General features: G+C 42.5%; 1 protein-coding gene across 3 annotated transcripts in view; it reads left to right on the top strand.

Annotated features, from left to right (window-relative positions):
* Nucleotides 1-26,418, top strand: part of MDGA1 (MAM domain containing glycosylphosphatidylinositol anchor 1) — a 369,996-nt gene that overhangs the window by 117,722 nt on the left and 225,856 nt on the right. For all 3 annotated transcript variants that reach the window (XM_085858359.1, XM_085858360.1, XM_085858361.1), the window contains 3 exons: nucleotides 2,834-2,966; nucleotides 9,482-9,751; nucleotides 25,681-26,010. In XM_085858359.1, the coding sequence (XP_085714485.1) occupies nucleotides 2,834-2,966; nucleotides 9,482-9,751; nucleotides 25,681-26,010 (733 nt within the window). The remainder of the gene's footprint in view (nucleotides 1-2,833; nucleotides 2,967-9,481; nucleotides 9,752-25,680; nucleotides 26,011-26,418) is intronic.

Here is a 26,418-nt window from a genome sequence, read left to right as displayed (position 1 = left end):
AGTGCATCTGGCACAATTAATTGGCAAAGGAACATCATAACTAACAGGATTAAGTAAATGTCAAACGATCTGTTGCTAACTAGGCCATCCTAAAATGTACAAGGAGATCTAAAAAGCTGCGGTCGACAAACGCACTTTGAAAACTCTTGCTCATTCTCTCCATGCTTGACTTTAACTTTTAATCTATTTTTTTTTTCAATGAATATCACATGGTATCCTGTTTGTCGTATGCACTCACCTGTTAATAATGTGATTATGTTTTGTGCAATATGATCATGATGAAAAATTGGATATTACAACTGTGGTTTGGTGCAAAAACTCAGTTTACTCTCCACACTCTTATCGGAGGATTATTTGTGCACCTAATGTGCATTGTACTCGATTATTGATTATTCGTGTACTTAATGTGCATTGTACTCAATTATTGATTTTTTTGTGTACCTAATGTGCATTGTACTCATTTATTGATTTTTTGTGTACCTCATGTGCATTGTACTCAATTATTGATTTTTTTTGTGTACCTAATGTGCATTGTACTCAATTATTGATTTTTTTGTGTACCTAATGTGCATTGTACTCAATTATTGATTTTTTGTGTACCTAATGTGCATTGTGCTCAATAATTATTAATTATTTGTGTACCTAATGTGCATTCTACTCAATTATTGATTATTCGTGTACCTAATGTGCATTGTACTCAATTATTGATTATTTTGTGTACCTACTGTGCATTGTACTCAATTATTGATTTTTTGTGTACCTCATGTGCATTGTGCTCAATAATTATTGATTATTTGTGTACCTCATGTGCATTGTACTCGATTATTATGGGTCATTGATGATTCTAGATACACAACTCGATTAGTCGAAATAATAATTGGTGATATTTGGTTTACTTTCATCCTGGTTAAACGACAGAGCAAACTAGAAAGTTCATCGAACACCTTACCTCACACAGTCTTAAACAAGGACGTGGGCAGGGTTTACAAGCGGCAAATTTGATGGTCATGATGATGTAATATGCCGTAATATTTTGTCCAAGTACTGTTAAACGGAAGGTTTTGAATGTGCTGAAAAGGTTGTAGGAAGAATAATTCAGAAGTTTGCCATCATTGTTGTACTGTTATATATATATATATATATATATATATATATATATATATATATATATATATATATATATATATATATATATATATATATATATATATATATATATATACACACACACACATCATTCATTTTGTGTTATAATGGCATATAGGGCTGCCAAGGCAGATTCATTGGCAAGGAGTACAGTTCTGGACAGGTCACCTCTCCAATGCAGGTTACCCCAAATGGTTACTACCCCAGTACACTGGTACTCATTTCACCAACCTCAGAAGGATGACAGGCTGAGTCAACCCCACCGAGTGTTAATTCAATGGCCGACAGGGGCTCAAACGTAGGACTCTATGATCCCAAGCCAACCGCCTTACCCTCGAAGCCAACTGCAGGCTGATGTAGTCTTACACCACCTTATTTGACATGTTACATTAAGTCTTCATGCCTGTTGTTTGTGTCCTTCTTTAAGACGTCTTTAAAAACAGTAAATTTCCTGTTCGGAATTATTTTCAATTTTGTTTGACTGCCAGACAGGCAAACAGAGTAGAAAAAATTATCCCACTCTTCTTTGCGCAATGTGCGATCGGGACGAATTCAGAGCCAAAGTAGTGTTAAACTGCATGTTCAATTTCCGATTCGTGTTCAAAATATAACATTCAATTGAAATCAAGTCGTTCCTCGATCATAAACTGACGTTTGAAGACAGACAGACAGACAGACAGACAGACAGAAAGAAGTGATCCAATTGATGAACAACAATTTTTCACTTTGGAGTAATTAATTCAGTTGAATTGATGTACAGTGTATGTTGCAATCTCATTGACCTTGTACAACATTTTAAAACGTCTTGTGAACATACATTGCATGATGATGCCATTTATTATAAGCCCAATACAATAACATCATTTTTTTCCTTAGATTGGGGATTGTTAACAATAAACACCATGAGAGTGTTTGGAATAATTTGTAGGACTCAGTCCGACACACCTTTAATCTGTTCCTCTTGATAATAAGATAAGACTCAAAATTTCTTACTCCATTTGCTCTGATCTTTTTTGGTCAATTCAGCAAGAGCCAAGATAAGTCTTGAATTATTGAAGTGCTGAACTTTTTTTCTCAAGCACCATCGTTATTCTGCCCAGTGCTAGTTTCAGGCCAGCAGGAGAGAAACGTATGAAGGTGCCGCACAGGAGGAGGTAGTGATTGCAGATACTGTTAACAAGGTCCAGTGGTGCTGACACTGGGTAGGAAGAGGGTGTACATTTTTCACGTGAGGACAGTCCGTGGACAAGAACAGCAGGCATGTGTGCACCAAAGCTCAATGCTTCGATGAAATTTAGTATTGCGTTATGTCAATTGTCTGCACCTGCGATGATATCACCACTTTGCACTCTGCGTCACAATATCGTATCACAACCAGGGTTGGTAATTTAATGGCTGATGATTGAATGATGGCATGTATTGAGGTTCATTGAGGAGCTTGCTTGTAAACCACATGCAAGCCAAATAAATTGGTCGACTTCAGTGTACTTTAATGTGAATTACAAGGACATGAGTTGGATAGATATGAATCGTTTATGGGATTTGAACCAGGTTCTGATCATCATCAGTTATTCGTTCATATGGGAATGCTAAACAAGCCGTGTAATGTGTTTTCATGAATTATTCTTAATGATGTAGGCCAATACTCTGCGTGCGTTATCACATATGGTTTTATTCTTACTTGCAGGCAGACGTCAACATCTTGAAACTCAAGAACCTGCGGCACCAAGACTTTGCCAACTACAGCTGCCGTGTGTCTGTTTGTGGTGTGTGCGGTATTCCAGACGCCACCATCTCCTTTCAACTCAGCACTACGACTGGTGAGCACAGGACTTGCTCCGTTATCTCACAGCTAACGGTCCAGCTTTTAGTGACCTATTGGACTTGCATCAGGCCAAATATTCATGTTGCGACTCACAATTGAAAATATATCGCGTTGAACGCCTGGAATTTTTTGGAACGGCTAATATGGTGGAATTTTTGACCTTACCCTTCTTCCCTCCTTTCCATTGTTTTTTTTTCTCATCTCCTTCTCATCTCCTCCACCCTCTCGTTTCTCCCCTATTCACTGGCTCTCCTTTCTTTTCATAATTTCCATTTTCTCAATGAGCCCCTTCTTTTCTTGCCGATGTATTATGTATGCGGCCTTTCATTATGTCAGTACTGTATGACACCTATACTCCAATATCTTCTGAAACTAGCAAGTTTTTCATTTTATTTGTCAAACCTAACCAAGTACTTTATATAGCTGGTCTGAGTGTTGTGGCCTGAGCTAGGCCATTGCTTGAACTCGTGGGTAGACTGACCTTTTTATTTTGAGCATCAGACGACAGACGACATGAATTATAGCAAAGCACAAAGATGATTAACCTTAAGTCTCACCGCTGTCACTCGCAATCTCTCCTTTGGTCGCTTCTTGCGCCCTGCCCTGCCCTGCTACGGTGATTGCAGTCGGGGTCACTTGTGCAGGTGATGGATGTGATGGCCCACAAGGGGGTACTTTCTTAGTGGCACGAGCTCGGTACACCAGTTGATGGAACACATTGCTGTGGGAAAAAGTCTCTTCACACTCCCTGCCAATCTCTCGATGGAGTGCCCATTTTGCATCTTGGGTGCTTTTTCTTTTCCTCCTACAAAACTTCACACAAGCATTCTTGCTTTCTCCATATGAGAGATATTATTCGTTTTCTGGTCTGCTGCTTTTGTATGTAATATGTCGATGGACATGCACGACGACATCGTGAATGAGGTTTAGACTGAGAATGGAGTTTGTTGTTTAACAATGAAGCAGCATTCTGGTTCATTGAACTGGCAGCCTGGGAAATGCACTGTGCATGGGGTTGTCATCTATATATTACATACTGGATGGGTTTGAGGGTAGTGGAGAAACGGCTGAAACCCGAATCCTATCCAGGTTCCTCCTGATGACTCCATCTTTGCTCTTTACTTCTTTGGGTTCCTTCTGATGTCTCCAATTGCAATATTTGGTCTTCGGTTTGAATACGTCTAAGAGCAAAGAATGATGGGGGGAGGAAGTTGGCTTAAAGGTCCCCTGACATGCAAAAGTACTGAAATTTCATTTATATATGTCCTATAGGAGTTTTCATCGTGACTTCAGATCTGATAATGTTTTTTTCACAATACTCATTCTGTAAAATGTAAAATTAAAAAAACAACCCTCTTCGGGAACGCCCCTAAAAATTCTCCTGAAAGGGGCGTAACCCACATGACGTCAACTACAGGATGACAAAGGCTGCACGTTAATTACTCGGGTCGGTGGTCTACATGATTGTATGGGCTTGCTGTGTGTTTCCACATTCGATTGGTCGACTCAATTGCTTCGTTCATTTCTGCTTTAAAAAAATCGAACATTTGGTTTTGAATAATGGATGACAGGGACTTTCACTTGTCTGGTAACGACAGTGAGTGTGAGAGAAATGAAGGATTTTGGTCTGAATCACATGGAGAATTGTCGGATAACGTAGTCACGGGAGGTGAAGTTCAGGCAGCTGGAAATGAAGTACGGCCTTACCAGTTCGAGCCCGAAGCAGGACAAGCAGAGGAAAATGGCGATGGAATTCCCAGAGTTCATGATGATCGGGAGGACATCGAAGGAAGACTCGGAAATAACAACTGGTTAGACTAAATCCTATTCGTAATTCAATAATGTAAATTCGACTTGCATACTGCTCGATATCAGAAATATTTTAGTGAGGTGACGTGAACAGCGCAGCACAGCAGACATGTTGCTCCGCGGCGAATTAATCACAAACAAGGCCGGCGCATGTCATCGGCCGTATCTCTCCGCGCATAAAACGAAGCAATCTCGCTGTCCGGATACGATGAAAACTTGTGTGCAGAACACACCTTGTGCCACAATTGTCTCGAGAATTCCGATAAATCTGACGTTCTGTTGTATTTTTATTTATTTTATTCCTACTGTCGTCATTGTAGCACCAGTAGAAAACAATGAAAAAAAGATAATAATAAATAAAAGCAACAGCACGTCAGATTTATCGGCCTAGTCGGACGGACGACGGATTTATCGGCCGAGTCGGATGGACGACGGATTTATCGGACTAGTCTAGACTCTAGAGATCTCGAGTCAATCCACTCTGTGCGAGTTTCTGTATGTGACGCCATGCTGCGATTCCCTGAAGTCAACTTTTTTTAGGGCGGGACATAGCAAGTTGTGAAAGGCACCAGAAATGATCGAAATATTGCTCTAATTATCCCATTTTTAATTAAAAATAACGGGTGATTTCTTCACTAGGAAGGTCAAGTTAATATATAAATAACCAGAAAGTTTTGCATGTCAGGGGACCTTTAAAGCTTCTGCAGGTGACCAAAATGAAAAAGGGGAAAAGGTTGGGGAGCATAACAGTGTATATGAATCACAGTCGACGATAAGTTTCTTAATTGTTGATTTTGGGAAGTGATTATTTGTAGATGCTAATAACAGATGTGCATGTCCCATGAGGATGCACTTGATGCTCCTTGTGTGGAGAAATAGAGGCAGAGATTTGGCGTGGGAGTACAGGTAAGAGGTCCATCAGTTTGAATTGCCCATTTGTTTCAGAAACGTGAGAAACAGGGAATGTTTTCAAAATCCATTTTTGTCAAGGATGCACTTACAAGACAGTGGCTTTTAAATTTGCATGATGCCAGCCTCCATTAAATTATGAGGAACACGCGCATGAAACGGATGAATCATGCAACACTGAATTGATGAAGAAACGGGTTTACCTCGAGAGTTGAACAACAAACAGTTTGATGTCCCTCGTTTGGCGAATATAAATAATTATTTTAACCAAGAAGGAAAAAACAAAAACCACCATTGTGCGAGTTGTACCGCTACAAAGACATGCTCATTTACACACCAGGTGTGTGTTCCGTTGGCAAGCGGCTTGCTTGATTGATTCAAAGCGCTCAAGCAAGCACTCCAACGGAACAGAACGCTCAGCACTGCTTAACAACATGGCGGTCTCCATGGATTCACAATGCCATCGTGGTACGGTACTCGAACAAATACTGTCCAGGCCTCGTTTCCAGTTTTACTCGATCCTCTTGTAACAACTTCCCCAAAGGAATGTACTGTGTTCGCATCGGCTACAGAGTACGAGGAAGATGGAAACGTAAGAAATATATATATATATATATATATATATATATATATATATATATATATATATATATATATATATATATATATATATATATATATATATATATATATATATATGTGGATGAAAGTTAATGTGATTATGTGTGTATGTATGTTGGTAACATGTATGTCTGCTCCTCACCCATTGGTTGGCAGCTGACCTCACGTCACCCACAATTGCAACCTGAAATACTTAACCTAAAGTACCCAGAGGACCCAAAAGACCCAAACGACCCTGAGGGCCTAAATAACCCAGAGGATCCAAAAGACCCCGATGACCAATTAGACCCAAATTACCCCGAAAACCCTTAAAACCCAAAGGACCCGTAAAGACCCGATGACCCAAAATACCCAAAGGACACCAAAGACCCTTAAAAACCCTTGAAGACCCCATAGACCCTTAAAGACTGCAAAGACCCTTAAATACCCCCAAAAAACCCAATACTCAAAAATGCCCCAAAGACCCAAAAGACCCAGAAGACTCAAAAGGTTAAAAAAAAACTCCAAAATACCCCGAAGACGCACAGAACACAAAAGACAGTGAGGACCCAGAAGACCCAAAGGATCCAGAGGACCCAAAAGACCCTGAGGACTCAAAAGACCACGATGACCCAAAAGACCATTAGGACCCAAAATACCTCGAGGATCCAATGGACCCAATGGGACGAACTGGGACCCATGGAAATTCTGCAATCTGTAAAATGTGATTTCAGGTCCCCAATCCCCTCCCCCCACCCCACACACACACACATAACACATGCACACACAATCCCAAGTCCTCAACCCCCCTCCCAACTCTGTCTTTCTCTGTGCTCCCCTCCCTTTCTTCAAATCGTCAAACCCTCTCCCAACCAAATGTCCTCAACACCCCCCCCATAATAGCCTCAAACCCCTCAAACCAAACTCTGTCCCCTCTCTGCCCTCCCTCCCCCAAGCCAACTCGGTCACCTCTCCCCCGTTTTTCTTCAAGTTCTGAACTGCCCCAAACCCCAAGTACTCAATCCCCCCTTCCAACTCCAAGTCCTCAATCCTCCCCACCCACCTCCCACCTTCCCAACATCTCAATCTCCCTCTTCCAACTCCATGCACCCTCACCCCCAACTATCTGTCCTCCTCTCCCCATTTCTTCCTGTTCTTGACAACGTTACACAAAGATACACAGGGAACTTTGGCACATGAGAAGGCCATTCGGCCTATCATGCCTGCGTTGTTCCTGTCCCCATTTGTTAAGAACAGTTAAAAGTAAATAAAGATGGAACATAAAATTCACAATGACGTCCCCCTTTCTTCCTTTTTCCTTCCCAATTCACAGACCGGTGTTTGTGTATTTGTTTGTCGCACTACTACTCCTGCAGTTGTACCCCAATTACATCCAGACTTGCTACATCGGATCAGCATGAATCCAATTAATGTACAGGGGTGTTTTTTATCTTTGTTCGTGGTCTTGAGAAGGTGAGGGGAGGGGATGCAAATTCTCTATGTAAATGTGTATCGTATATCGCTGCCTTCAGGTAGTGGGGTGTTACAAGTCTCCACCATTTTCAGTGCAGTATTCCTGTCCCCACGTTTTCCAGTGCAGTGAGGTGTTTTGAATTATAAGCAGTAGGAATGTTTTTGCTTCATGCATGTAACCTGGGTTTTTTTTTTCTTTGCCGACACAGAGCTGTCAGTTGCTTATACACCGCCCAAATAAAGGTATGCATCAGAAGAATGTGTTGCATGCTTGGAACGAGATCGCCCAAAGGGCGGGTACTCCACTAATATAGGTAAATGGGGAATCTGAAGGAGGAGCCCCCTGTGAAGCTCATTTATGCCCCCTACCATTGTGCATTTTTGGGAGGAGGGGGGTTGTATGTTTGTCGATCTTGAATTAGGATGAAAAATAGAGTGAAAGTTAAAGTATGAAATGCACACGGTATGCCTTTGAACAATATTCATTGGTCGTAGTTTCAGTTTGAATCCGACTATGGCGGCCATCTTTGCGAACGTGACGAAACATCTTCCCGTTATCGCTTGCTCCGCTTGCCGAGCAGCTTGCAAAGCCGTTGATACAGAACAATTGGCTTGGAAAATGATAGCAAGCTGCTTGCTAATAGAACACATGCCGCTGTTTGTACTTTTCCACATACATGTTTATACACCACCTGATGGCCATCTGCATTTGCTGAGCGATTGTGATGATTGTGTGAACTAGAGAGAGAGAGAGAGTCAGAGAGAGTCAGAGAGAGTCAGAGAGAGTCAGAGAGAGTCAGAGAGAGTCTTGGGCTTGTGTAACTCAAGTAATTGAAGAAAATTGGTGTGATTAAAGAAAAATGGTGGATCGGTGAAGTGTCAAAATCCCACCAAACATCGCCCTCAGCTTTGTGTTGCATGAAGTCAATAAAGAACTGAAGCAAACTGATCTGAGCTGAACTCATCACAATATCTACGCACCAGAACTTCTTCGTCAGAGCAATCATACGGACCTTCACACGGTGCTCAGGATGATCTGAAGCCATCGTAAATATCGGATCGACGAAACTCTCTGACTCACCTGACGCAGTAAACCTCGCACTTTGGGCCTTCCATGTTTATGACCCTCTAAAGCTATCAAAGATGTTTTCTAATGGTTATTCCATTCTTCATATTCTGGTGTTCTGCCCGACGGCAGGTTCAGGACTGCAGAAGCAGTTTCTTGGCAAGGCTTATAATCTGGGTGGTTATCCCAGCAGTAGTTCAGGCAGGAATTAGTAATTTGTTCAGGGTACCGGCGATAGCTCACCTACTCTTCACCGTGGACACCATGGGATCTTTGAGGTCCACCAACTAATGCTGGCAGACAGGACACCCAGTTAAACGTCCATCCGAGCAACAAAACACACATTGATGAATCATCCTACCTGTGAAACACTAGGATGACAGTCTGTAGCTCGGTCAGGATTTGAACCCAGGCGAGACAGCTGAGAGGTGAGTGTGTGTACCTCTCAGCTATCCTGTCGGTCAAGTTATTGCCAAGATTATTTTCTTTATCCTGAATTATTGTTTTAGTTTTGGAGATAAAATTTCGAATCCATCAGCTGTTTTTGTGAAGGGATGTTTTCTTTGATAACTTTGTACTTTGGATTTCTTTGTCGAGACCTTGCACATTATATTTGTTCAGCAATTACTATGATGCCTTTCCTTCATTCACAGGTCCACCGTTGGTTTACTGGCCGCTCCCAGAGCAAATGGTGGTTGACCCTGGTACCCGTGTTGTATTGCCGTGTGTGGTGATTGGTGGTGACCCTTCACCTTCCATATCCTGGGATCGTCCTTCTGCTGGTTTGCCACCCGGACATATCCTGTCTGGTGGAAATCTCACATTACCATTGGTCCAGTCATATCATGCTGGCTCTTATCACTGCCTGGTAGAAAACGGAGTTGGAGAACCACAAACTCGAACTGTCCAATTGGTAGTGCGCTGTAAGTGACATTCCTCTCAACTTCTTTTTTCGAAATCTTAATCTGCTTTTTTTATTCATTGTCTCCAGTATATTCTCTCTCTCTCTCTCTCTCTCTCTCTCTCTCTCTCTCTCTCTCTCTCTCTCTCTCTCTCTCTCTCTCTCTCTCTCTCTCTCTCTCTCTCTCTCTCTCTCTCTCTCTGTCTCTCTGTGTCTCTGTCTCTCTCTCTGTCTCTCTCTCTCTCTGTCTCTCTCTCTGTCTCTCTCTCTGTCTCTCTGTCTCTCTGTCTCTCTCTGTCTCTCTCTGTCTCTCTCTGTCTCTCTCTGTCTCTCTCTGTCTCTCTCTGTCTCTCTCTGTCTCTCTCTGTCTCTGTCTCTCTCTGTCTCTCTCTGTCTCTCTCTGTCTCTCTCTGTCTCTCTCTGTCTCTCTCTGTCTCTCTCTGTCTCTCTCTGTCTCTCTCTGTCTCTCTCTGTCTCTCTCTGTCTCTCTGTCTCTCTCTGTCTCTCTGTCTCTCTCTGTCTCTCTCTGTCTCTCTCTGTCTCTCTCTGTCTCTGTCTCTCTCTCTCCTTTTTGTCTTTGCATCTTTATTTGTTGTAAACCTCCAAGCCTCTGTTGTCATAAAATCTTCTGTTGAGCATCTCTTGATGTGCAAAGTATTTTGTGTAACCAGAAATAATAAATCCTGACAAAGAAGACAAAGTACTGCACAGTATAGTGTTTATAATTTACATTTCAGGGTTTTTACATCATCGTGAATGTATTTGTTTGCTGTACAAGAGATATGGATGAAGTACAAAAAGTTAGGGACATGGATATACAAAGTATATTAACATGTTCTTCATGGTGTAGCTGTTTTCAGGGCTGACAGGATGGCCTAGACGTACACACACTCGCCTCTAAGCTCTCTAGCATGGGTTCAAATCCTGACCCAGCTATAAATGGTCATCCCAGCATTTCACAGGCAAGTTGATCATCAATGTTTGTTGTCCACTCCGATGGATGTTAAACTGGGCGTCCCGTCCACTGGAATTAGTTTTTTGGTGGACCTGAAGGTCTCTTTCACACACAGTAGGACCCCACGGTCTCCTTCGCACAGAGTAGGTGAGCTATCACCAGCACCATGAACAAATTACAAATTCCTGCCTGAGCTACTGCTGGGAAGGCAATGACAAACTACCAAGGAAAACCTTTGCTCAGGAAGCTGCTCAGAGGCACCCAATATTCTGTGAAGGATATGGTGAGGCCGTGAGGGAGGCTGAGAGCGAGATATATTCTCAAGAAGAGGTCCACTAAATATCAAGGTGGCACAACCAGCCAGCTTTTTCTTGCTTTAAAACCTTGACTTCATGCATCACTGGAATTCTGAGGCTTTCGTCTTGCAACACTGCATTCTTCTCCATTTGATATTCCTTTATCTCCTTGCAACTTTAACACCGACTACAGCTGTGCATTATACCCACGTGACTTTCAGTAACAGTTTGCAGCTTCAGCATAAACACCCTCACCCCCACTATGTTCCCCCACCCAGGAACTGTGATGTTGACCACCTTTGGACATAGATGTTGAGTTAAAATGATACAAAGAATGGCTTTGGTACCATGTATATATATATATATATATATATATATATATATATATATATATATATATATATATATATATATATATATATATATATATATATATATTCTGATATATTTTCTGAGGGACAGCTGTGCCGCTGATGCAGTGCCCCTGTTACCAGCATGCTGGTATTCATTTTCCCCACCTCAGAAGGACGGCAGGCTGAGTCAACCCACCTGGTGTTAATTAAATGGTAAAAAACAGGGGGCTTGAACTCAAGACCTTAAGCCAGTCCCCCTAACCGTTAAGCCAACATCCATCAATTGGGACCATACTCTGCACAGAGTGTTGATGCTGTCTAATCAGTCAGCTATTGCACGCAATCCTGGACGGGTCGCCACTCCGACACAGGATACCAGCATGCTGGCACTCATTTTGCCGACCTCGGAAGGATGACAGGCCGAGTTAACCCCACCTGGTATTAATTCAACAGCCGAGAGTGATTTGAACTCAGGATCCGAGGATCCCAAGTCCACCACCCTAACCATTAACAGCCAACACCAGGCTCTAAATGAACGAAGCTAATGTGGTTTAGATACGACACAGGCATGAGGGGCTCAATGGTCTCTTCCCGTGCCTCGGTTCCCTCCATACCCTTGTTGAAAGGAGTGGGTGTACATGATCAAAAACCACATATTTCTGTGTACATATTATGAAGATGGTTACTTAATATTCCATTTCTAACTGCAGCATTTGTCAAACAAAGTAGAGCCAGCACCCTCGTCTGGTTTATAAAAATGCAAAATTAATCTTAATGAGATTTTCAGTGAAACCAAAGGAAGTACAATGTGCGGAAGAAATCTATTATTTGGTTATCACGTGATATTTGTCCTCAGAATTGCATTTCATTTGCCTGCGAGGAATCTAGTTGCAAGGATTTTCGTTAATACCATATTCTTCCTAACCTTCTGCGTCTGGTACTAAATCTGTAGCCGTACCTTGAAGTCACATACGTATGAAGAAAAGCATTCAAAATGTTCTCAGAATGAGATGCATTCACTGTATTCTAAGAAAGCCTGGGGTTTTAAATAGTTCGATATCATAAATAAATATATGTGGAAAAAAAATGACGGGCCCAGACCAGGAATCAAACCCAGGTCCTCTGGCAAACTATACTCGTGCTCTGTGCGACCCACCGGTTGAGCAATGCAATTCTTCCACATATACAGTGTGCCTGTTACCAGCATGCTGGAAGTCATTTTCCCCACCTTTAATTAAATTGTTCAATGTATAAGTAGATGTAATCAATATGGGTTGGCAGGAGACATACTTGCATCTGAGCTGTCAACCCTGGGTTCAAATCTCAACTTGACTATAAACTGTCACCCTGGTGTTTTGGATGCAGGGCAATACATAAGTGTGTGCACCACCCATCGGATGGACGTTAAACTGCACATTACGTCTGCTAGCATTCGTTTGTGGGTTTTTAGGATCTCAGGTCTCACCATGTCCTTCACGAAGGGTAGGCGAGCTATCACCGACTCCCTGAACATTTTGCAAATTCCTGCCGGACTGTGGGTAGCAAGTAGTCAGGTGTTCTTGGAGGCCTGGTGTTGGTTTAACGGTTAGGGTGGCTGGCTTAAAATCTTCCGGTCTTGAGTTCAAGCCCCTGTCGTGTCGTTGAATGAACACCAGGTGGGTTGACTCAACCAGTCATCCTTTTGAGGTCGGCAAAACGAGTACCAGCTTGCTGGTAACAGGGGCATTGCCTCAGCGGAACATGATGCAACCAGCAGCCATGGGGCTGCATATGAATAAATATAAAAGGCGTTCTTTGAAGCTCCTTATCACTGAGCTACACTGCTTGCTATCTCATCTTGTGGTTTCTGTCTGCGCAGCGACCTCTACGCTATAAAGAAATTGACAAATTGACTCGGTATTTCACATGTTTCATGTGAATGCCCTTCTTCAGATACCGAGAACAACCAATTCATACAGCATCAGTAAGAATATATATATATATATATATATATATATATATATATATATATATATATATATATATATATATATATATATATATGTCTGCATTTGTTTGACTGTCTCATTCATATAACGTTGTGAACGCTCCACATCTAAGAAACCTGCTCAATACAATTTTTTTTTGAAACTGGGTTGTACAGCCACCACCCCCACTCTCCCCCTTGAACCACAGCCATATAAATGACTATTCAGCTCAAGGGACCTAGTAGCTGGGCAATGCTAGATTGCTTTTGGCATGATTTGGTTCCTCCACTGAATGCTAACTCTTTAGCCTGAAGGATTCCTTTTGTTTTGGAGATAGAATTAAGTTTTACCAACGAGATAGTGCGATATTGTGTTATCCCTTCATGCTTGTCGACATCGCGTTAAATATCCGTGAGATATCTGTCTTGTAATGATGTCCGCTGTTATTCCAGCATATTGTGGGATTGTAAGAGAAGATCTTCGGTGCCAGTGTCTGAAAATAATATATTATGGTTGTTTCAGCAATCATGGTGAATATTTTTCATGCCGATACATTTTCAGTTACTCGGCCATCACACAAACTATCGGATGTTTTAGCGTATTTTTTTTTAAATCTAATTCTGTGAGCTTACATCTCAAGCTTACACTTACATATGACAATATGGAGACCACAAATTAATAATTTGATCAAAAGGTGAAAGGTGAAAGGTCAGCGTCACATAAAATCGTCAATTTTCATCCAATTGATGTGAAATTTTAATCATTTGAGCTTTTGTTTTCAAATTTTCAACAAAACTTTATTATGAGAATATTAGGGAAGACAAATTAAGAATTTGTTCAAAAGGTCAAAAATGCCAAAGGTACCATTTCACATTCAGAATAAGAAGTCTGAATACCAGCTAAGGTGGGCAGAGGTAATGTTTTCATTCCTGTCTGTCTGTCTGTCTGTCTGTCTGTCTGTCTGTCTGTCTGTGAACAGGATATCTCAAAAAGTTGTGGACGGATTTGAACAAAATTTGGTGGAGAGGTTGGGTATGTGACAAGGACGAATTGATTCGATTTTGGTGAAGATCTGGATCTGGAACCGGATACTCGAATTTTAAAAAGTGATTCTTCACCATTGAGAGAAAAGAGTAAAACTGATATTTAGCACGCTATCTCAAAAAAACTGTGGATGGATAAGGACAAAACTTGGTGGACAGGTTAGGCATGTGACAAGGACGAATTGATTCGATTTTGGTGAAGATGCGAATCTGGATCTGGATCCGAGATTTTTAAAAGTGATTCTTCACCATTGAGAGATGGGGGCAGAAACTATATCTAGTACAATATTTAAAAAGGTTGTGGACGGATTCGGATGAAACTTGGTGGATGAGTTGGTTCGGTGATAAGAACAAGGCAATTAGACCTTAGAGGTCAGGATCTGGCTTATCACTGGGATACAAAATGTAAACTGTTCAGCCAGGTAGAGGTGTGCACTCTACCAAATGCCTTTCTAGTTTCTGGATGCATTTACACAGAGGAAATGAAGATATAATGAAGTTCTTCAATGAGGCATTTAAAGTTTAAAGAAAGCTGCTTTGTGAGTATAATCTTTTTTCAGCATACATACTCGGTTTTTTTGCTAACTTTTCCATTTGGCAACATTCAATCGGGCTGGCAGGATAACCCAGAGGTATGTGCACTCACCGATGAGCTGTGTTATCTCAGTTCCACTCTCGGCCCGGATATAAACTCTCACCACAGTTGGAGTTTCACAGCAGGGTGAGGCATCCATTTGTGTGTCGTCCTTCAGACTGACGTTAAACTTGGTGTCCCGTCTGCTAGCATCAGTTGGTGGTTGTTGGGTATCCATCCTCTTCCTCTTATGTGGTGACTTCAATTGTCATCACGCCAGTTGGCTAGGTGTGGGTACCTCTCTCACCTGCCATGGCACCTCAGCAAAAGCTTTCTGCGACTCATTGGGACTGACTCATTCGGTCAACTTCCCGACCCGGATCTCAACCAATGGTACTCCATCTCTTCTGGATCTGATTTTGACAAATTTCCCTGACAATATCTGCTGCTCTTCCTTTGCTCCAATTGGTTCTTCTGACCACGTCCTTGTCAAAGAGGACATCTCTCTGGCTGTTATCAGAGAACCACCTCACCGCCGTCGAGTCTGGCATTTCACTCAAGCCGACTGTCAGGGTCTCCGAGCAGCCATCAAACTTACAGACTGGTCTCCTATCACTACTTTCTCAAACATCAACTCATCCTGGGAATTCTTTCAAAGAAACTTGCTCTCCCTCATGCACAGATTTATCCCCTCTCGTGTTCAGTTGTCTTACCCTTCCTCCTGCCCTTGGTTTACTGAAGCATGTGGTGAGGCAGTTGTCCTGAAACAACTTGCCTTTGCCTCATGGAAAGCAAACCCAACTGAGGGCAATCTCAGTTCTTTCCACAAAGCTCAGAACAAGTGTGTATCTACCCTCAGGAGAGCCAGAAAACAACATCTTTCTCATCTCAAGTCTGAACTCTCAAACCTCTCTCCCTCCTCAAAATCCTGGTGGCGTTTAATCAAATCTGTTTCTGGTGTATGTTCCCCCTCCATCCCCTCCCTTACCTCAAATGGCCGCACTGCTGATTCCACACGTGATAAAGCTGAATGTCTAAACTCGGTGTTTGCAGCTAAATCTTGTGTCCCAAACCCATCACTATCTCTACCCACTTTACCCAGTCGCACCCAACTGTCCCTGGACTCTGTATCCTTTTCTCCTGACAAGGTGGAGAGCTTGCTTTCAAACCTCGAGTCAGATTCTGCAACCGGTCCAGACGGCATCAGCCCACGTGTCCTCAAAGCCTGCTCTTCTGCTCTTGCTCACCCTCTCTCTGTTCTATTCACCCTCTCATTTGCCCAAGGTCATCTGCCATCTGCTTGGAAATCTGCTAACATCACTGCCCTGCATAAAAAAGGTGCAAAAACAGATCCCTATAACTACAGACCAATCAGCCTTCTCCCAATCATCAGCAAGGTGATGGAATCCATCATCGCCTCAGATATGAAATCCTTCCTCTTCTCCAATGGCTTGATTTCCAATCATCAATTTGGTTTCAGACCAGGTCACTCTACCCTGGATATGCTGCTTCTGCTCTCCCATCAATGGATGGAGGTCCTCAATGCCAGACAGGAAATCCGAGCCGTATCCCTGGACATATCACGTGCTTTTGACACAGTCTGGCACCCTGCCCTACTCACCAAACTCTCTTCCCATGGTATTCAAGGCCATCTCCACTCATGGCTCGCAGACTTCCTCTCCTGTCGCAGTCAACGTGTGGCCCTAAATGGAGTTCTTTCATCCCCTCTTCCTGTGCAGGCTGGAGTTCCTCAAGGTAGCGTTCTGGGCCCTGTTCTTTTTCTGGTTTTCATCAATGATCTCTCGGACTCTCTGGAAAATCCTCTATTTCTCTTTGCCGACGACTCCACCCTCTGCCGTACCATCTGTCATCCCTCAGACCGGCAAGCAGCAGCTTCTTCACTCACTGCAGATCTGGATAAAATCACAAACTGGTCCAAGACGTGGAACATGTCTTTCAATCCAGACAAATCTCACACTCTCACTATGTCTCTTCAAAAGGACCGTTTACAAAACCCCCCCATCCACTTTCTCAACAATCCTCTGGAAGAAGTCTTTTCTTTCAACCTTCTGGGTCTCACTATCTGCCATGACCTTTCCTGGGAAAGTCACATTTCCAACCTCGCCTCAAAAGCCAGTCGCCGACTGGGAATCCTCCGTCGTGCTAAGTCCTTCCTCGGCCCTCTTGAGCTCCTGACCACTTACAAAGCTTTTGTCCGTAGCCTGATGGAGTACTGCTCTCCCCTCTGGGCTGGTGCTCCTGCCTCCCACCTTTCTCGGCTTCACGCTGTCGAAACCAGGGCATTTAAGATCATCGGCATCTCCCGCAATGAAGCTGAGTCTTTGGGCCTCTCACTCAATCACTGCAGGTTGGTCGGTGGTCTTTCTGTCTTCTACTGACTCCTCTCCAGCCTTGCCCCCCCCGCTCTCTCTGCGATTTGTCCACACCACATTTCCACAGGGCGCTCAAGGTCCGCCAACAACCCCCTTCTGGTAAAACTACCAAAATCACGAATCACTGCTCATCTTCACTCTTTCATTCCTCTTTTTTCCCGCCTTTGGAATAAACTTCCTCACTCTATTCTTTCCCATTCTTCCCTCCAGGCTTTCAAAACAGCTGTTCACCACCACCTCTTATCTTCCCCCATCCAAATCCTCGATCTTTTCTACCCCCGATAATCCACCCAAGTCCACTTCCTTCATTTCTCCTGCTTTCCTTCCTGAAAGTCCCTGAAATGTCCATCTTCTCTTCGCCATGTTCCCCGTCCCATCTCCATCCCTCTCCCTTCCACAGTTCACCTAATGTGTCTGTTCCCCACTGTTTTGTCCCTTCCACTCCCGCCCCTCTTGTCTCATGCCTCCTTGCTGTGAGTTGTGTGTTAGCTCTCATACGAGCCTCGACCAAGGTATACAAAAAAAAAAAAAAATCCCATGGTGTACTGTGAGAATAGTAGGCAATCAGTATCGCCTTCAAATTGGCTAAACTCCTGCACCCTGTCTTGTGTCCTTTGTCACTTGCGAAAGAAATAGCTTATTGGCCAAAACTGATGCTCTCAATAGAGAACAGTACATTAATTGTTTTACAAACATTTAATCACTTTTCGCACAGCAACATTCAACATTCTCTTCGAATCAACCAAGGCGAAATGTACAGTCGGGCCCAAAAGTTTGCTTACAGTTGAGCAGAATACAGTTGACTTCCATTTATACCTCTTTTCTCCACAATAATCATAATTCTTTCCATTCCTAGAACAATTTCAACCATTCTCCCTTGTTTCTATCAAGTGTTTCTGTAACTTTTGTACTTTGGATGATTTTATTCACAGTTTAATTCATGATGTGGCAAAAATAGCGGGTCAAAAGTTTTCATACACCAAGGTGACTTGCTGCATGATTGTCTTTTGAAAGGCCTAGAATGTTCTGAAATGGCCTTGTATCACTTGTATTGTGTCCCCACTCTCTGCTGATTACAATTGTTATGTAATAGGTCAGCTAGTGCTCCCATGGCTGTATAAAGGGCCGAGGTTTCCTATTCAGGCCTTATTTCCACTTGAGCCAGCACGGGGAAGGCAAAAGAATACTCTCAAGACCTGAGATAGAGCATTATCCAGTTGCACAAGTCAGAGATTTCTCGAGGGGCCATATCTAGGCAACTAGAAGTGCCACGGTCATCTGTCCAGACGATTGTGTGGAAGTATAGGGACCTCAGGACAACAAAGATCCTTCCAAGATCAGGCTGGAAGTCCAAGTTGACACCAACCGATGAGAGGGCATTGGTCAGAAAGGTGCGCTTCAACCCCAAGACTACCAATAAATATCTGTGCCAAGAATTGGAGGCTTCAGGGACGAAGGTGTCATTGTCCACCGTCCAGAGGGTCCTGCACCAAAACGGACCAAGAGGCTGCAGAGCACGAAGGAAGCCCCTCCTTCAAAAACGCCACTGCGAAGCCAGGCAGAAATATGCAAGAAAGCACAAGGACAAAGATAGAGGCTTCTAGCAGAGTGTCCTTTGGTCTGATGAAACCAAGATGGAACTTTTAGGCCACAATGACCAACAGTTCGTCTGGCGAGAGAAGGGAGAGGCCTTCCAACCGAAGAACACAATACCCACGGTGAAGCATGGTGGTGGTAGCATTATGCTATTGGAATGTTTTGCTGCTATTGGTCCAGGAGCACTGTACAAGATACATGGCACCATGAAGAAGGAAGACTACTTGGAAATTCTCCAAGGGAATTTGAAGGAATCCGCTCGAAAGCTGAACCTCAGACGTCGCTGGACCTTCCAACATGACAACGACCCAAAGCATAATTCCAAGTTGGTTGCTGGATGGCTTCAGCAGAACAAGGTTGATATTTTGGAATGGCCAGCTCAAAGCTGGGACTTAAATCCAATAGAGAATTTGTGGATGGAATTGAAAAAGAGACTGCAAAAGAGGAAACCCACCAATTTGATTGAACTCTACCAACACTGTCAAGAAGAATGGATTAAAATACCTTCAGAGAATTGTAAGAAGCTGATTGATGGTTATCCTGCAAGACTGACTGAAGTTCTAAAGGTTAAAGGCTATGCAACAAAGTATTAGACAATATTAGAGTGTGCTGTATGCCTAAACTCCTATAGAGAAGGACTGGAACCTCCCATGCTCAGGATTTGTAACTTGAGTCTGAAGGATTAACTTGACTCCGGGGCTAAAATGACTTCTAGAAGGGCGAGAGACACGATCTCGGGATGCATATCGGGGTTTTTGAGGACGGCGAGTTCAATAGTCTCATTTTCAACACCACCTGAGGTCATCTTCAAGGTCAAAATGTCATATTTCAAGGTCAAATTACTGAATTTTGGTATTTTTTGCCCGTTTTTGTGTCTTACTCATAAACGGTGAGAGATGGCTGATTGTAATAAGATGCAAGTGTGTCATGCTCTCAAACGTTGATATTTATTGTCATATATCGTATTACATAAACATTATATGCATGTCACAACACTATGCCTATTACAACTATGTCTATGTCTATCACTAGTTGGAGAGATTTTCTTGCCTCCCGAGGCATCCCAAAGCTTTTTCTTTGTCACTTACATTGAGGACATGAGCTTTCAATAGAATGTTAGCTAAAGTAGGACATGCAGCATTACTACTAGCTAAAGGTGCATCTCCAGAGGATAACAGCTCAGCAAAATGAAATCGGCAACGCATTTTAATCTTGTCATACAAATTATAGGCATTATGTACAAAAAAGACGGTTGACATAGTCGGCACATTCAATCCACCTCTATTCAAATTATCGAGAAACTCAGATGACACCTCGTTATCATCTTCATCATCAATGATCTCCTCCATACTAGTGCCATCACCATATTTATGAACAAGGTGTCCGGCCTTCAGGGCATCGTCAGACCCCAAGAGATCCTGAGTGTCTTGAGGAGTAATCTCGTCAATGAGTTCACTTCGCTCATCTGGATTTATGGGAGTTGTACAGTTCTTGTCGCAATCAATCACACGAGAACTAGATTCGGGCATAATGTCATGCTTAATGAGTGTTTGCAAATTTACAATTTTAGCTGCAGCCATAATGTCAACTACGTCAATGTAGAAGTTTCCACCGCTTCTTTGCCTGGCTTGGCCGAAAAACTTTTCCAAGGCTTCATCTGCAAATATAGCAGGAAGAACGTAGTCAAAGTCTTTCTCTGCCAGAAGCAATTTGGCAGCATCCACATTATTACGCGTGAACACAGTGAAGGCTTCAGCAGTTTGCTGAGTTAGCTTCAGCTTACAACCACCTCCTCCTTGCCATGCACAGGTAGATATAATTTGGCAGGCCTGCTCCAGCCTAGTGAAACTTGTACAGTCTGCTGTCCAAGGCTGTCTGGATTTGTCGCAGATGGATAGCTGAGAAACGGTCTTTCACGTTCATCATCTTGAACCACTCACTCATTATCTGGGTGAGGATGATTGTGCCTTTGCTGATGCCCAGTCAATCCTTGAAGGTCTTTAAAGCAGCGACAGTCTTGTCATTGAACACTTGGCATACCAATGGTACGCTCTGGCATTGAAGGGGCTTGGGGAAAACAGCGGTGTGTGTCAGCTTGGTTAAGCGAATAGGAGTAGCCCGGTCAATCTCATAAACCTTCTGAATATCACTCCAGTAAGCTTTGTACTCATTACCATCTACGACAAATGAGAGTGTCTTGCCATCAACAGTAATCCAGTTGTTGCGAACATTTTTTAAGATGTGCACGTAGTTGTACACTAAGAACATAGATTGCTCTTGAATTGACAGCACTTGGCAACTTCCTGGTCCTCCAAGTTTTGAATAAACACTGCGGTTGGTATTGCAATTGTCACATATCAAAGAAATCACAGTACCACGAGCACCAACTACAGCTGATGCAGCTTTGATAAGGAGTTCCTTTAGCTGATTGGCAGTTAGTTTTTTGCAGGGCAAAATGCGTAGAATATAGCGTGGACCACCAAAATGGCAGGCAACTTCAACAACCATAGCATGTGAAGCAAGCATTTCGTGTTCACCACCCGCTGCTGCATTTTGAGCATATCCTACAACATGCCCTCCAGAAAATCGCAATGTCTCGACCAGCTTTACCTTGTCAAACATTAAATTGACCAAACGCTGCTGTGGTTTAAGCTGGTCGAACAAGGTTTTGAGGTTGGAGTCCTGATGACTACTAGCAAGCATCTGTTTTACCTTTTTGTTGATGGTAGAATGATTAAGCCGGATTGACGAATCATTTTGTATGTACTGGGTGATACGTATGTTGTGAAGCTGCATTGCGAAAATCATAGTATCAGTATCAAATCGGTGACGATCAAGAGGTTTGAACATAAGATGCATCTGCGACAGAAGGACAGTGAAATGAGGAAGCTCGTGTGCCTCAGTCATCCAACAGAGCTGGCTTATTACAAGCTGAAGAATTTCCTTGCTTGTGCATTCATAGATGTTTACCTGGTCAGTTATGGATCAAATCTGGGACCATTTTGAGAGCAGGTTGTTCTTCTGCAAAGGAAAAAGTCGTTTGGGCACCTCAATGCCATTTTTCTCAACTCTATTCAAGAATAGAAATCCAAAAGGTGAGTGAACTTGTTGGAAATGAAAGAACTGCTTGACAGTTTGTCCAGTAGCATCAGTTCTTGATAGGTAAACGTTTTCCTGGTCTTTTATGACATTAAAGCCAGGAAAATAGGAGCTGATTTCAGCACAGAAGTGGTTGAAATCTTGGATATTGTCTGCAGCCTCATCAGCTACCTGCATCTTATTCGCTCTTGATTCTGATGTAGAAGATGATGTTGGGCGGGGGCTGAGGTCACCTGCTTCAAATCTGATTTCGGTACTCCAGGAAATATTGATGGGGGTTCTTTGGGTCGTTTGCCACCCCTAACTGACACCCAATCACAATTGAAATGTGTCATATATATATATATATATATATATATATATATATATATATATATATATATATATATATATATATATATATATATATATATATATATATCCTTTAAGCACCTCAAGCTTTCTTTCTCATTTGGCATTGCCAATATCCATCTCTCCCTCTCCTCAGGATCTTTTGGGAAGGATATGACCTTTACATAAGGCATCCCATCATAGTTTCCTCTACAACCAAAGCAGCTGCAACGACGTGGCATATTGTCACCAAAGCAGGAAACAACACAGATCCTGTGAGATCACCAGCTGGACAGTTTCTGAAAGAGAAACAAACAAAACATACATTAGTTAACGATGATAGAAATCAGCAAGTAGGTGCAGTAGGTGCACAATGTCATGTTTTCTCATAGTCTTTGCAAAAGTTTTCCTCTATGAGTTAGACACAAAAACGGGCAAAAATACCAAAATTCAGTAATTTGACCTTGAAATATGACCTTGAAGATGACCTCAGGTGGTGTTGAAAATGTCACTATTGAACTCGCCGTCCTCAAAAACCCCTATATGGATCCCGTGATCGTGTCTCCAGCCCTTCTAGAAGTCATTTTAGCCCCGGACTCAAGTTAATCCTTCAGACTGAAGTTACAAACCCCGAGATCGTGACGTTCCAGTCCTTCTCTATAGGAGTCTAGGACTGTATATAAACTTTTGACCTGCTATTTTTGTCGCATCATGAATTAAACTGTGCCTAAAATCATCCAAAGGACAAATGTTGCAGAAACCTTTGATAGAAATAAGGGAGAATGGTTGAAATTGTTCTAGGAATGGAAAGAATTCAATGATTATTGTAGAGAAAAGAGGTATAAATGGAAGTCAACTGTATTCTGCTCAAGTGTATGCAAATTTTTGGGCCCGACTGTATACTGCCACAATTATTCAACATTCCTTGCTGATATAGGAGATGCCATGTGTTCATGGATGTGATGTCATGCGTTCGGCTACCGCATGCTCTGGTGGCGGAAAGACAATGGTGGACGATAACAAAGAGAACTGATGTCGCTTGAAAGGCAAAGAATCGTCTGAATATATTCTTAAACTATCCGTTGAGGCACAGGAGCGGTATGTCAACAAGCTTAAGTATCGAGACGGCACCTGCAGCTTACATGTCCCATATTATTTACAAAATGGATGGTTTTATGATCCACTGATATGGCCCGATGTTATCTTTACACACACACACACACACACACACACACACACACACACACACACACACACACACACACACACACACACACACACACACACACACACACACACACACACACACACACACACACACACACACACACACACACACACACACACACACACATATATCTATATACACACACACACACATACCATCTCAATGTGTGCATGACAAGCCACATCAGCCATGGGTTTGTGTTGACAAGACCCAAGGAACTGTTTACTGTGCACACTCTACATGTATGGCAGGGTATGTATAGTTGCCTACATATTCCTTTTTTATCCCCATGCTTGTTGAAAAAAAACTGGGGGATATTTTAATCTGCTCCATCTGTCTGTTTATCCATCCATCTGTCCGCTGTTCATGCTATCTCTTCCTCAATGGTTGTGCAGAAATTCACCAAACTTGGTAGTTGTGATCACCAATCAACATTGGGGTCACATGAAATATGTAATGATTTTTTGGATTTGACCCCTGGTACATGCCCCAGAGGGTGTTATGTTGACTTAGGGTGATGGAAAAATTGTTTTTAACTCAAAATTTGATATTGGGTCAATCCTGGTAGAACTTTATGCCATCTTTCAACTTTTCTTTTGGTGGGAAGCATAGGGATTTGTGATGTCACACCATCGACTTCACTCAAGCTATCATTTCTTTTATAATATATTTTTTAACATTTTATTAAAAGTTATGTTTATATCTTTACCTTGAAGATTACATATCTGACCACACCCCATCCATCCATCCATCCATTGGGACCATACTCTGTGCAGAACATTGGTGCTGCCGAAGCAGTCTCCTTGGCTATTGTGCACAATCCTGGACAAGTCACCACTCCGACACAGGATACCAGCAAGCTGGCACTCATTTTGCCAGGAAGGATGACAGGCAGAGTCAACCCCACCTGGTATTAATTCAACAGCCCAATGGGATTTGAACTCAGGATCCGAGGATCCCAAGCCCAACAGCCGAAGACCACATCCCTCTCCATAAATTTACCACATTAGGAAAAAAAAATCCAATATACAAGGTCAGCAATTATAAGTCATCTTGAGACAATATTCTCCAGACTTGGAGAGGTTTGCAGCCATGTAGCATCCTTGCTTTTCAAAGTTGATGAAGCTATCAGGGCTCTGGACTCCAGAACCATCTATGCGATCCTAACATGGTTGACAGCGTGCAGTTTTGTTTGTGTAAAAACTGGGACCCTTCATTGTGTTCCAGTGTCTAGTTCCCCTGAAGCCACTTTGAGCGAGGATCACTTTCTGTAGGTATCCGATGAAATTTTAACCCTGAACCCTTTTTTGAAACGATGATGGTGCACCCAACCACTACGCAAGAAATTACCATTGTTTCACAAGGCCTAATGACAATATATATATATATATATATATATATATATATATATATATATATATATATATATTTGACCTGCATCGCTATGCATCCACCAAGCTTCTTGAGTGGTGTTTGTTGACAATATTTTATGCTTACCGGAAGTTATCAGCTGTACCATGTGACCAAAACAATGACCACACGGTGTCATCTCCCAAAGAACAGGCCTAGGCTTGTCTTATGTAATGCAGAATAGCTTCACAGCATGTTAACAGGGGTAGTTTTATCAGGTAGAGCAAACTCACGAAAGCATCAGCACAAACACAGGTACTTAACAGGTACTCCACGCCAACTGACCTACTAACGGTTTTGCCATTTCTGGTTCTTAGTCCTTATATGGATCTTAAAGTCATATATTTGGGCCATTCAAAAACTTCTGCGAATGAGATACAGTACTCACAATAAATACATCAGGGTAAACCGGTACATAAATTGACTTGAAATACTTGTTGTTGAGGGTATAAATTTTTATATTTCATAAAAATTGGAAAACAAGACATTAGGCCCAAATTACAGGTGTTTGCATTCCTTAACCAGTCATTTCCTTACAGCCATACAGCAATTAATTTGGAAGCCATTATCTGTATGACAGTGTTCTCAGCCACCTGCTCGATATAGGACATCATTAATTATAAATTATTATTCAAAATATTGGCTAACATTATTTCTTCTCCATTTCTTTCTCCTAACCCTACCTCTCTTCCTGGTGTCTGAGGCAGTGCTCACTAATGGCCGGTTTTGGATTACTCCCGATCCTTACCACGATGATGACAACATCAAAATTGGTCGTGAGGTTAAGATCTCATGCCAGGTGGAGGCATTGCCCCCAAAGGAGCTCTCATTCTCATGGTTCAAAGATGGGCATATGCTCCAACCCTCTGATCGCATGATCATCTCAGAGAAAGATGCTGATTTTGCTCCTGGAACCAGCAGCCTGGACATCATCGACCTCAAGTTCACAGACTTTGGCACATATACCTGTAAGGCCCGCCTCCGCAGCAAGCGAGTAGCACCCCTCAGCATCGACGTGAACATTTCGGAGAATACTGGTAGGTCTTGCTTCATGTCTGCATCATGCTTGTGCAATTATTGCATTGTGGTCGAGTTCTCGTCGAAGCCCTGTGTTCACTGTGCCTATTGACAATATTTTCTCGTTAGTTGTTCATATCTGAACACTTTGCATCCAGTCTTTACAAGGAACATTTTGGTGGTTTTCTGTTTCTTACCTAGTGGAAGTCCCGACAGCAATTTGTATACTTGCCCAAATCTGCTTTGGGATCATTAATGTATATGCTGGGATCAAAAATGTCAACCAAAAAATGCAAGAAGATGGTACAGCTAGCTTAACAACCCTCCCCCAAAAAGATGTATGTTATGAGCTGGAAGGATGGCCAAGATGTATGCACACTTGCCTCAAAGCTGCCTAGCCTGGGTTTTAATTCCGACCCAACTATAAA

This window comes from Eptatretus burgeri, chromosome 15 (genome assembly GCF_056783735.1).
Source record: "Eptatretus burgeri isolate ZD-2024b chromosome 15, Ebu_testis_v1, whole genome shotgun sequence".
Classification (NCBI taxonomy): domain Eukaryota; kingdom Metazoa; phylum Chordata; class Myxini; order Myxiniformes; family Myxinidae; genus Eptatretus; species Eptatretus burgeri.
The sequence above is the reverse complement of the archived record's forward strand: the minus strand, read 5'-3'. Positions and strand labels throughout refer to the sequence as shown.